Below are 11,238 nucleotides of genomic sequence, written 5' to 3' on the forward strand. Positions count from 1 at the left end.
GAATTTGTAGGAAAAGATGAAGACTGGCATATTGGGTGCGATACGAACTCGTCGTTTGAGCTCTCCCCAGATGTGCATGTCGCGAGCTGAATACTGCGCACATGCCATTGTGAGGCTGTTAGTGAGTTCGAAGGGAAAAGGGAACAGATCGACGTTGTTACAAGACGCGTTGTAAAGATAATCGCGAAGACGAGCGAGGAAGAGCGTTTAGAGACTTTCGTTGTGGCGTTGGGCCATGCTTTGGAGCGGGGAAATCACTGTATGCGGTTCTGCTGCTAGGTATGAGTGTACATGGTCTGTATATATACGTTTTCGAACAGTTGACTAGGCCAGAGTGAGCATGAGGAGCATATGGTGAAGGTGTCAAGGCAAGGGGATCGTGGAATCTGGCTGTCTGAGCACAGGGGGTAAGATCGCGTGCGAAGAGTTGCGCAAAGAGTCACGTGGAGGTTTTCTGTTGGAGGGGGCGTAAAGGATATACAATCCTGACACCCGGTCCATACCTGCGCCAATCATGATAACATCATAGTCTAGGATCCATCAAGGGCCGCTGGCGCGCGTGGGGATGAGATCACTGCCGGCCGCCAGTCTTGATAGCACATCACGCAACCATCACGTTGAGGCAAATGTTCAACAATCTCGTGGGGAATTTGCTGTAACTTGGTGTCTTCCTGCAACCAAGCGAGCACCCATAAAGACCCACCGCTTGTCCTCCGACTACATTAATGCACTCAGGCTATATCCTCGCAAAAATCCACGTGCAGGACTCGAACAACAACCTACCGACGACTGATCACACTGCCGTCTGGCGTTAATATATCGTTTCACGACTTGAACACTTGAATCCGACTGGATTAATATCCACGTACCTCACCCGTCGAGATCATCGACATCCAAAGTAGTACGTTGTTCTATTGCATCTTACAATTGGTGTCGCAATTTATCGTCAATCGTTGTCAATCAGTCATCAACAAGCCATGCCGGTCCGGGACGCTCAGGCTCTAAGATCAAGTTGGGAGAAGCTGTCCCACGTATTTGTAAAGGGCGCTGAGTATGACTCTCGTGAATGCCAGCCTCATCCGAGACAGTTGGAAGGGTCCTGGGCAGATCTTACCAACTGCGTTCACACATTATTGCGCCGCCGAGAGAAGAGCCAACTGATTTGGCTTCATGGAGCGGCGGGTGTCGGAAAGTCTGCTGTTGCGTTCAATATAGCTGAAAGGATAAAGGTAAAATTTGCTACGGAAATGGACAACTTCAAGCGGCTCGGAGGATCTTTCGTTTTCTCGCGCAAACACGCGAAACGCTCTACGACTGGATATTTTTTTGCGACACTCGCCTACCAGGTAGGAAGCCTGTTTCCTGATTTCAAGGAGGTTGCGACAGAATCCGTCCTGGACAATCCAGCCCTTCTTGACCCCGATAAGTCTCTTCGCGACCAGATGGAGAAGCTCTTTATCTTGCCTCTTCAGAGACTTGTCAGATATCCGCCTTTGGTGTTCGTTGTCGATGCCCTTCATGAATGTATATCCAAAGCTGAGCTTGCTGAGCTCATCAGCCTGCTTGTCCAGGTGCTTCGCGAACCTCATTTACCCGTAATCCACATCCTGCTCACGAGTAATTCGCAAACCCATATCCGTGAAGCTTTTCAGCAAGCAGGAGCGGGCCCCTTGCTGTCTGAAATACGAGCGAGCACTTCTGGCGAGATTCTCGCTATGGACGTGGCATTCCGTGGTTCATCCGTAACTGGAGACTTGCCGCATATCCTCGCTATTAACACGGAACCCCGTAACGCGTGCATGACTGGGGACTTGTCAACCGCTGAAGAGCTGTTAACGCAAGAGATTCAAAGCAGCGGTGTCAACGACCACCATTCCCACACAAATCGGTCATTTGTTATGGCGCGGAAACATGACTGGGACCACGCGCTTCAAGACGCACTTAAGGTGCGATTTGTTGATCTATCACGAACCCTCTGCTAACTTTCGTAATGACGCAGTCTGTCAGTTTTTACCCTTCGTTGACAGGTTATATCTCCAAGGGCATTGCCCTCTGCGGAAAAAATCATCTCCAGGATGCGATAAGGGCATTTGACGTCGCATCCCTGTTCACGAAAAGTGATTCAGAGACCACTCTTCTTCTCTTGATTAAGGCAAGGATGCCAATTTCTTCTCGCGTATTCCTTGCTTCAACACAGTCCTCAGGCCGTTGCGCTGTTCAATGCAAATCAGCATGAGGATGCAATGCTGCGGGTGCAAGAGTTGGCTGCTGTTTGTCCTGACGTCGACACTCTTGCGTGTCGTGTCGTGGAAGTGAGTTTTATGTGTTCTGTGACTTCCGCCGAACCCAGGTTCGTGCGTGACACCAATTTTTCTTAACTCTGCACACCAGGCATATCTATGCTTCCAGCTGGGCACCACTGCCTTAGACGGCGGACGTCACAGCGAAGCTGCTGACCACTTCGCTGCAGCTGTCAAGGACAGCGCTGTCACATCGCAGTTGGCCATTCATTCTAAATACCAAGTCTTTGTGGTGGTATGTGAACGCGATGCAACCGCGAGTTTCTGTTCATGCCTAACAGTGTGCTTTGTCTAGATCTTCGGGTGGGACCTCGAGTCCTTGTGGAAAAATGCAAACCAGAAAAAGTGCGATGCACTCCTTCGTGCAGGTAGGCTTGGAGAAGCAGTCGAATCTCACCGATACATGATGAATTTGAGCGACGAAACTATGAAAGCGAGCTGCCTTGAATGGTCTACTGGCAAGTCTTCATTATTGTCGTCCGGGCTACAATCCTCACGCGCATATAACTTAGCTTTCACGCGAAAATGCAGCGCGCTTTATGCTGCCAATGGAGTTGTCGAGCTTGCTGCGAGCGGAGACGCTGCCTTGGCTGAGAAGGACTACGACTGGGCTATTGAACTGTACTCAGCGGCGATCGAGCTGGACTCTGCAACCGATACCATCTTTGCAAGCCGAAGTAAGGCGAGGTTGTTGAAAATGCTATGGGAGGATGCACTTCTTGATGCGGAAAAGGTGCGATGGCATTTGTTTCACAATAGGCCGTGCTCATTTCAGATATGCACAGGTCATCGAACTCAACCCTTCGGATTATCTTGGATACCGGCTGAAGCACGAGGCGCTTCATGGCGCGCAATGTTATGACGAAGCCATCGAGGCTTTCCAAATGATGTTGTTAAAACTGGATGAGGCTCCCGACCCGCAAATACAAAGTAAGCTCCGAATAATACACGTGTCAAAATAATTGACTCTTTGTCCAGAGCTGTACCAGCACTGTATCAGTCCATTTCAAGCAGAAAGCACTATTCGACAAGTCCTTCATGCTCACCTCGACAATGCCCCACTTCGTCTAATCAACACATCCAATGGGCGTATATATGATCGAGAGGCCCAGACACATGCTTTCAAGACGAGTGCAGAATACAAGGAGCTTCTGGCATCTGTAATCAATAATGCAGACCTCCAATTGGAGCGCATCCAAGACGTGGTGGCCAAGTACTTCCGTTGGGTCATGCTATCACATAGGTGGGGAGAAAAAGAGCCACTGCTGCACGACATCCAAGACAAGGTCGTGTATGAGTTAGAATCAGTCGACAGCATCACGAAGTTGCAGTCATTCTGCGAAGTTACTCGTGATGCGGGGTTCCTGTGGGCATGGATGGACACGTGCTGCATTGACCAGAAAAACAATGTCGAGCTCCAAAAATCGGTCAACTCCATGTTTGTTTGGTATCACAACTCAGCGCTCACAATCGTCTATCTGTCTGACGTTCTGCCTTCGTCCAAGTCTTGCACGCTGGCCAGGAGTACTTGGAATAAGAGAGGATGGACGGTCCAAGAATTCTTGGCTCCTAAAGTCATTCTTTTTTATCGTCAGGACTGGACCCTATACCTCGACTACCACTCTACCAACCACAAGGAGTGTACGGCGATCATGGAGGAGTTGGGAGATGCTACAGGCATAGATTTACGGTCCGTCGCCACCTTCCGTCCAGGGATGAGACACCCGCGAGAGAAACTCCAATGGGCATCGACACGTATCACCACGTTGCAGGAAGACATTGCGTACTCATTATTTGGCATCTTCGGCGTTCACCTACCCGTAATGTATGGCGAGAACAAACGAAACGCGCTCGGACGGCTCTTGCAGGAGATTGTTGCTCGTTCAGGCGACGTCAGTGTGCTTGACTGGGTTGGGAAATCATCCGAATTCAATAGCTGTTTGCCGGCGGACATCACTTCGTATCAAGCCTCGCCATGGTTGCCATCTCTTTCCGAAGATGATACTCAGACATCGGTTTCATCGCTGCAAGATGCTGCGGTTGTAGAGATGGCTTCAGGATTGTACCGTGAGCTTGACTCCCTGAGGGCTGCTCGTTTCGCGCACCACCGGCTGCATCTGCCTTGCATCGCATTCCTCGTCACCGAAGTCAGCGGAAAGCCTGGTCAAAACCAGGGGGCCAATTTCACGTATCAAGTCAAGGCCAGAGGGCTTCATGATTTATTGATCACCACGGAAGACAGGCTGATCCAGGTTTGGCCGGGGAAACCCGCTCCGCAAGCATTCTATCTTGTTCGTCCATGGAATCGTGATCTCCTGGAGCTGCCCGGTCACGCAGAGCCTCCTCCTTCTCCCGAAGCCTCGGAAAGCATGGAAGAATATTGGACCTTACCTGGGTCTTTGTTAGACGATGTGTCTTCCGGAGAAAAATGGACGGTTGATTCGGAGTCTCAGTCACAAGCATTGCGATTGATTGTTCGCCTTGGACAGCCGTTTAGCGCATTTTTGCTAGCACTGCAACGCGGCGGAGAATACAAGAGAATTGGGTCAGATCATGTTATCGTTGCACAGGTCAAAGACATTGCATCTATTCGCGATATTATAGATGTCAGGACACTAGAGATATTGTAGTGTACACATTGTGGATGAAGGATACCTGGCCTTGTGTTACGTGTATGCACCCACAATTATACAATGCACCTGTCCCTCTTTATTCAAATAATATCGAAGGAGGTCCTAGCACTCTGTAATGCCCTCGCCTTATAGATGTCTGATGCGGTACTCATGGGTTATCACCCTATAAAGACCGTCGTTAATTGGGAGTCACAGGTGCCATGCCTAGGTCATCATACATCATTATTCACCATGATTCATCATGAGCCGTCATATCTTAGGCACAATTAGGACAACTCAAGTTGCAATTTATTTTTGTCCAGTAGTAACCCCCAAACAATCTGAACTCTTTGAATACGAGGAATTGCAACCGCTTAAAACACTGGATCGTTGATTGTGACTCTTAAATGAAAGTCGCTTGGACCCCGCATACATCAGGAGCCACCTGCCCATGTTCCTCCTCCTCCCCGCGTACATCCTCGGCCGGTCGTCCGCAGCATCTACCAAGTCATGCAAGCGACATCGAGAAAAATTATCGGAGAAGAAGAATAGCAGCCCTAATAGGACGCTATCCTGAGACCAGAACGTGCTGTACGTATTCGTCACGTAGTAGTGAAGAATGTATAGTCGGAGTTATTTGCGTTATCAATCTATTCGAAACGGTGAGGATGCAAAAATGAGATGCGAGAATTCAATCGCACCGAATCCCGCAAGAGGCCAAGAACCAAGGCTAGACCTTCGAGATTCCGTCCCAGAGTGTATTCGGGAGAAGATCGGACTAGCCCAGTACTATCTGTGTGCCCTTCGTACACGAAGAATACCCACTGTTCTCCGCTGGTGACAACACCCCTGACGGCAGATAAGCTATCGTCAAGTTAGACTACCTCACGGAACATAGAACGATAGAGAGCTGACCCCTGCAATTGGCAATACGAAGCCGCAGCAATTGCAGCCCGAGGCAGAGTGGCCCGAACATTATCGCGCTTGGCTTCGAATATGTTGGACGTCATTGGTCCCTCGATGTATCCAGGATTCGCCAGTGCAGTAGTCGGATCACCCAGGAGGTATTCTAAAGAACGGTTCAAAGCCACTCTAGCACGCGACGGAAAATAACTAGCCGGTATACCGAGCGGGGAGTTTAGTCACCAGGAAGTCGACGACGCCAATAAACGAACATTTGCCAGAGTCTCGGTTGAAGGTCGTTCTAGGGAGAGGAAATTCTGGAATTATATTCACCGTCGTGTCACCCGGACACATGACTGATACAACTCTCAACAAGAGCATGTTGATCAAGATGCGACATCCAGCTTCCGTCTTTGGAGTTTAAATGAATATACAATCGATCACGGAAATCAGCCACCGTAACATACCCACCGTTGCGACGTGGCCGCGCACTAAACTTATCAGAAATCGCGTAGTGTCAATCGGAAGACACCCTGGTGTTTCGGCCAATCCAAGGTTTTCGACTTCTCGCCTCTTGTCGCTGATCAGGAAAAGTGGACCAGACGATATCTTCAATGAAAGGAGCGTCATTGGATCCACCTTAGAGAAGGAAGTGTGCTAAGGAGAGGCTGATAAGTGCTGTGGACAATTCAGCATCATTCAGCCTTCATCACCTTAACGTCTTCCAATTTGTCATGCAGTTCTTGGAGTGTATCGATCAAACTAGCAGGCAAATCCTCGTCTCCTTCATCAAGGTTGGAACGAAATTCCTCGAGCTTATAAAGCAATTCGGTTGTATCTCCTACAGTTAGGTCTGAAAGCTTTCGTCGTTTGACAATGGGAGGCATGATGTGCGATACATCGACAGATGCGAGAGACACAGGGATTTGATTGTTGGGGTTAGTTGTGGCTCGTCCATGGCTTCTGTTGGTGCCTAGCACTGAACTTAACGTAAATTATTACATCAGCGACGGTTAGTCGAAGTTCCACGGTGCAGAAGGACTTGAATACTTGAAGCTTGAAGAATGGTATGACTGGAAGGCGCAAGTCGGTCGGGACTGGCCTGGGCCGCCTGGCGTACTATCTAAGCCAGACGAGTTCGAGTACGCAAAATCTTTGGTGAACATTCTAGTCGACAAAACCCACGATAGTATAGTACAAAAACGAGACAGCTGGAGCGTAAGAGACGAGGGTCATTTCTACAAACAACAGGATGAAAGAGGATCGCAGATCAAAAACTTGTGAATATGTACTAGACGACAGCATACGACATAGAACTACACACAATAGAATTGAAAACATCCTCTGCTCGAGCGGCACTTCGTCTTCACGGAAGTGCGTAGCACGGTTGAGTGCCCAGGCCGCCTTTGTGCAGTCCATGACACCACCATCCTCCAAATCGGCGAACAAATTCTCGTAGAACGCTTTAACAACGTGTTTTGCGACAGCATCGTCGACCTCCCACAGCGTGCCAATGACGCTCTTGAATCCCGAAAACTGGAGACCAGCTGCGAGGTGAATAACCTCGTCGGGCGTCTCCTTGTCGCCAACGGCGGTATGACAAGCGGACAAGAATGCGAACTCAGCATGCGGAATATGTTTCTCCATGATATCAAGCAGCGTCAGGTGTTCATCTCTCATGACGAAGTGGGAATTGTAAGGCTGTGTAGGGTCTGCTTGCCATGACAAGCGAGGTGCACCCAGGTGTCCTTTTCCAAAGCTTTGAGTGCACCTGCTGTGTGGCTGCGTCACCAGAAATAGTGTTACGGTTGACCGTTGCAGGGACGAGCTTATGGACAAGTTCGAGCTCGCTGTCGACAGCCAAGAGCGCCTTGCCTTTCCCTGTACCCGGTTGACCCTGTCGATGTCACGAAGGACGGAGTGACACGCTTCTTCATCATCTGTCTAGATCTGACCAGAGCCGAAAGTGTGGGGTGTAAGAGCAGATGTAGAGATCTTCTAGGCATGGCTCTTTAGAGCGATCTGCCCTTGTTTGAAAGGGGTGAGCTGCATGGAGAGGAATGGACGTGAAAGCTGCGGTTGGACACAGCCAAATTCGAGAGCCGTGCTGTAGCTTAAGGACATGCTCGAGGACGTTGATGATGGGTAGCATGATCTCGTCCCAAACTGCCCGCAAGAGGACTATCAGATCATCGAGGCACCTTTGGCCCATGGTAGATGCGTGTCGTATCGCCCTGGCGAAGCGATCCTTGAGATTGTTTAGATCTGTCAGACAGAGACAGGAAGGGAACATGATGGGGTTCTCCTGACGTTGGGATAATGATGGCGCTGCACGAGTATTCGCTGGCAATAAGGACGATAACGGGGCCTTGGCGTGTGCCGCTTGCAAGTCTGCATATGACGGCGAGGGGAGAGAAGGAACCGCTGGAAACCTTGGAGTTTGCGTATCTCAGTTACTGCAGCTTCCATTGCCTTGTAGTCCCCTATACTCGGTTGCTGCCGATCAGCAGCAGCTCTGTCGGTGATGGTTGCAGAACTCTGGGCGGCATCGGAAACGCGCGTGCTCAGGTCAAATAATCGTGCGCCAATTTTGGATTTGCTGACTCGAGGTCTTCAACTGGAGTCTTGAGTCGAGCGCGGAGCGACCATTGCTGGCCACGGCCCTGCTCCACGAGTTCCACTGCGTGTCGTAGATTGTCGTGGCGGATGTGCATGCTGCATCTACAGGCAGCGATCTGGCACTACTGAAGGCAGCTGCAGCTTCACGCCGTGAAATTGTTGATGATCGCGTTGCCAAATGAGGTCAAGAAGGTCGAAAATGGTTGTAGGCATCCAGTAAGATATATGACCGTGTTGCTCTGCTACGATGACCCAGTTGCATGATGTCACAATGCGACCTGGAAGCCCTTAGTAGGGTGCCCCGATGCGAGCCTGAAGTTCTCCACTGCGAGCGATAAATCAGCAGAGTCGTGTAGAATCCGGTAACGAGACAAATAAGCCTCCCGCAGGCACACATAGCCAGAATACCTGCTCGGGTGCAGTAAAGACAGAGCGGCCAAAGATTCTTGGCAGAGCTGAATGGCCTCTTCGACATCGTCATTCTCCTGAGTTTGCATAAAACGCAAGCACAGCGCGAAGCCCAGATTTTGAAGATATGCATGGCGCTCTGAATGGTCATGTCGCAGTGACCGAAGGCATTCGCGGTACAGATCAATGGCCTCATTAAGATCCTCGATGACATATAATTCGTTGTATCTGGTGTCGAGCGCGAGGGCAAGGTTGTTGAGCGTGGTGTCACGACATGGATGCCCAGGTGGGCGCAATGTCAGTGCCTCACGAAAGAGGCTGATAGTTCGGGTTGATGTCATCAATGTCGCTGCGTTTGTTGGAAACGGCGATGAGGGCGCCCCCTAGGTTGTCTAATAAGGTATCACGCCCAACAGAGCACAGGCGCAGCGCTTCTTGGTACAAGGGATGGCTCATCGAGGTCATCAGGTTTTGCATTGGTGATTGAAGCGATCTACGAGTGAGAGGGGCCAAGTCATTTCAAGCAGCTATCACGGTCCAGGATTTCCCTCAGAAAGCAGAGGAAACGGCTTCACGACCGAGTCCTTATGCCTCTCATCTAGATCATCGATGCTGCCACATTGTGTAAAGCGCGAGTGAGTGATTGTAAAAGCGCGTAGAGTGCTCTTGGACGGCGTTGATGGCCCAGAGGACAAAGCTCGAGGATGACTTGTCGAAGGTGGATGCCTTCATCGATGTGTCTATCGGAAGATTGTTGCATCCACAGATCACATAATCGACCCCATTTTCCCCTGTCGCGTGATGCTACGAAGGTAGGTGCCCTCTGGACAGAGAGGGCAATATCTCATGACAAAGTTTGGCGGCTTCGCGGATGTCGGCAACAGTACTTCTCTCGTTGTGGCACCAGTTCAGCGCTCGGTGAGACAATATAGAGATAGTGATGATCGGGATGGCGCTGCGGACGCAATGCAAGGCTTCGCGGAACAGGGAAGTGGTGGTCTCAATGTCCTTCAAGATCGTCGCGAATATATGCCTGAAGGCGCGCGTACGCAAGGTTGGGAGAGGCAGTTGCGTGGTCAGGATGGCTGACTGGACACTGGTCTAGAACAACTGAAAATGCTGCACTGCATCGTTCAGGTGAGAGACCGCTTTGCTCGTCACGTATGCAGCAAATTGTGCATGGCCCGCATCTGTGTCTCGAGCGATTTCGCAGTCTACGAGGGACTGCGATTGGTGTTCCGTCAGCAAAAGCTAACAATAGAGACCAGCGTTACTTACATCAGACAGCACGCCCTCCTGATCGTCGCAAGTATGTACAATGGCGGCCTTCAGCGTGAGGGAAGAGTGGACACCACGAATGGGTGGGAAGGACAAAACTACGAGATGTTGGTATATGTGCATGAACGAGGAGAAATTCACTCTCACCGAAAGGTTCATCTCCGTGATCGAGTAGGTCATCCCACGACGTTTGAAGTTTCCCAATGACCTCTCCGCTGCCTAGCATTCGACCGGCCTCATAAGATGCCCATATTTCCACTGATAACGCAGGTGAGGCATGGGATGATCTAGAAACTGAAGATCAGTTCTCGGATCGCGTCAGAAAGTCTCCGTGGACTTTACAGAGTCACAGTGTCGCTCCACACTACAGATCTGTCGGATGATAAGACACTGATGGCCGATTTCCAGCGTCTCTGGGAATCGACATTGACGGATATGTAGATCCCTGCGGGAATGCGCTCGGAGGGGACTTGAAGATTTTTTCCGCTGATGACTATAAAAGAGTGTGAGGATCACGAAACGGATACAAGGTGATATGGAGCGACCCGCCTTCAAGTCTGACATATCGGCTTTCCAAGCTACCAGGCATGATGGTGTGATGAAGTAAAATAACGAGGATCGAGGATGGACTGAATGGTGAGCGGAATGAGTGAGAGGAAACGACGGGGTAGGGACTGTGGATATATGAAATTCGGCTCAGGGATCCGAGGAGAAGAGGCTGAGGGTTCAGGCTCTGCTACACGTGTATTTCCAGTTCGGCACGATAGACGCTGGTACGATTGCACTAAGCGCTGAAAATGGAGATCATTAGGATTAGCGGAAGAATCTGTGCTAAAGAATAGACAATGACATTGATCAGTTTTCAGCAAAAGTGGCCCGCACAGGTTGAAGGGGGTATGCGAGTCTCAGAGCGTCTGGTGATAGTTGCTGCGCCTAGACTTGTATCATGGAGTCGCATCACTCATTTAGCACACTTCGAAAGCAAAACGTAGAATCGAGCGTGTTTCCTAAAGTAGTGGAAATAAAGACAATACAAACTGCTGAAAACGGCGCGCATAGAAAAGTCGAACGATTCCATACAGTGAATAGTATGAGTGACACTGTGAACCTTGGAATAA

The 11,238-nt window shown here is 50.1% G+C and overlaps 3 protein-coding genes across 3 annotated transcripts; all 3 read right to left on the reverse strand.

Annotated features, from left to right (window-relative positions):
* Positions 1 to 5,209: 5,209 nt before the first annotated feature.
* DFJ58DRAFT_813658 (uncharacterized protein) lies at positions 5,210 to 6,844 on the reverse strand. Its single transcript, XM_041391612.1, has 6 exons — positions 6,529 to 6,844; positions 6,285 to 6,472; positions 6,031 to 6,227; positions 5,828 to 5,981; positions 5,614 to 5,776; positions 5,210 to 5,562 (listed from the first exon to the last, which is right to left on the reverse strand). The coding sequence occupies exons 1-6, from the start codon at positions 6,700 to 6,702 to the stop codon at positions 5,515 to 5,517; spliced, it is 924 nt and encodes a 307-aa protein (XP_041238261.1). The 5' UTR covers positions 6,703 to 6,844; the 3' UTR covers positions 5,210 to 5,514.
* Positions 6,845 to 6,982: 138 nt separating this feature from the next.
* DFJ58DRAFT_733727 (CHAT domain-containing protein) lies at positions 6,983 to 9,183 on the reverse strand (the record flags this gene model as incomplete). The annotated part of the gene is made up of 5 exons (XM_041386333.1): positions 6,983 to 7,053; positions 7,123 to 7,712; positions 7,771 to 8,239; positions 8,305 to 8,414; positions 8,705 to 9,183. 5 exons carry the CDS (start codon positions 9,181 to 9,183, stop codon positions 6,983 to 6,985), a joined length of 1,719 nt encoding a protein of 572 aa, XP_041238262.1.
* A 760-nt stretch (positions 9,184 to 9,943) lies between these two features.
* On the reverse strand, positions 9,944 to 10,684 carry DFJ58DRAFT_733728 (uncharacterized protein; the record flags this gene model as incomplete). Its single annotated transcript, XM_041386334.1, has 5 exons — positions 9,944 to 10,066; positions 10,121 to 10,218; positions 10,268 to 10,407; positions 10,463 to 10,613; positions 10,666 to 10,684. The coding sequence occupies 5 exons, from the start codon at positions 10,682 to 10,684 to the stop codon at positions 9,944 to 9,946; spliced, it is 531 nt and encodes a 176-aa protein (XP_041238263.1).
* Positions 10,685 to 11,238: the final 554 nt, after the last annotated feature.

Source organism: Suillus subalutaceus (assembly GCF_016647625.1).
Source record: "Suillus subalutaceus strain FC151 chromosome Unknown DFJ58scaffold_155, whole genome shotgun sequence".
Taxonomy (NCBI): Eukaryota; Fungi; Basidiomycota; class Agaricomycetes; order Boletales; family Suillaceae; genus Suillus; species Suillus subalutaceus.

What these genes read in the sequence shown, in the direction of transcription:
- DFJ58DRAFT_813658 (XM_041391612.1), bottom strand. Translation starts at nt 6,702, where the DNA reads ATGCCTCCCATTGTCAAACGACGAAAGCTTTCAGACCTAACTGTAGGA. An exon ending in CGCGGCCACGTCGCAACGGT is followed by an intron (nt 6,228 to 6,284) that starts GGGTATGTTACG and finishes TTAAACTCCAAA; the next exon opens with GACGGAAGCTGGATGTCGCA. An exon ending in ACTCCCCGCTCGGTATACCG is followed by an intron (nt 5,982 to 6,030) that starts GCTAGTTATTTT and finishes ACCGTTCTTTAG; the next exon opens with AATACCTCCTGGGTGATCCG.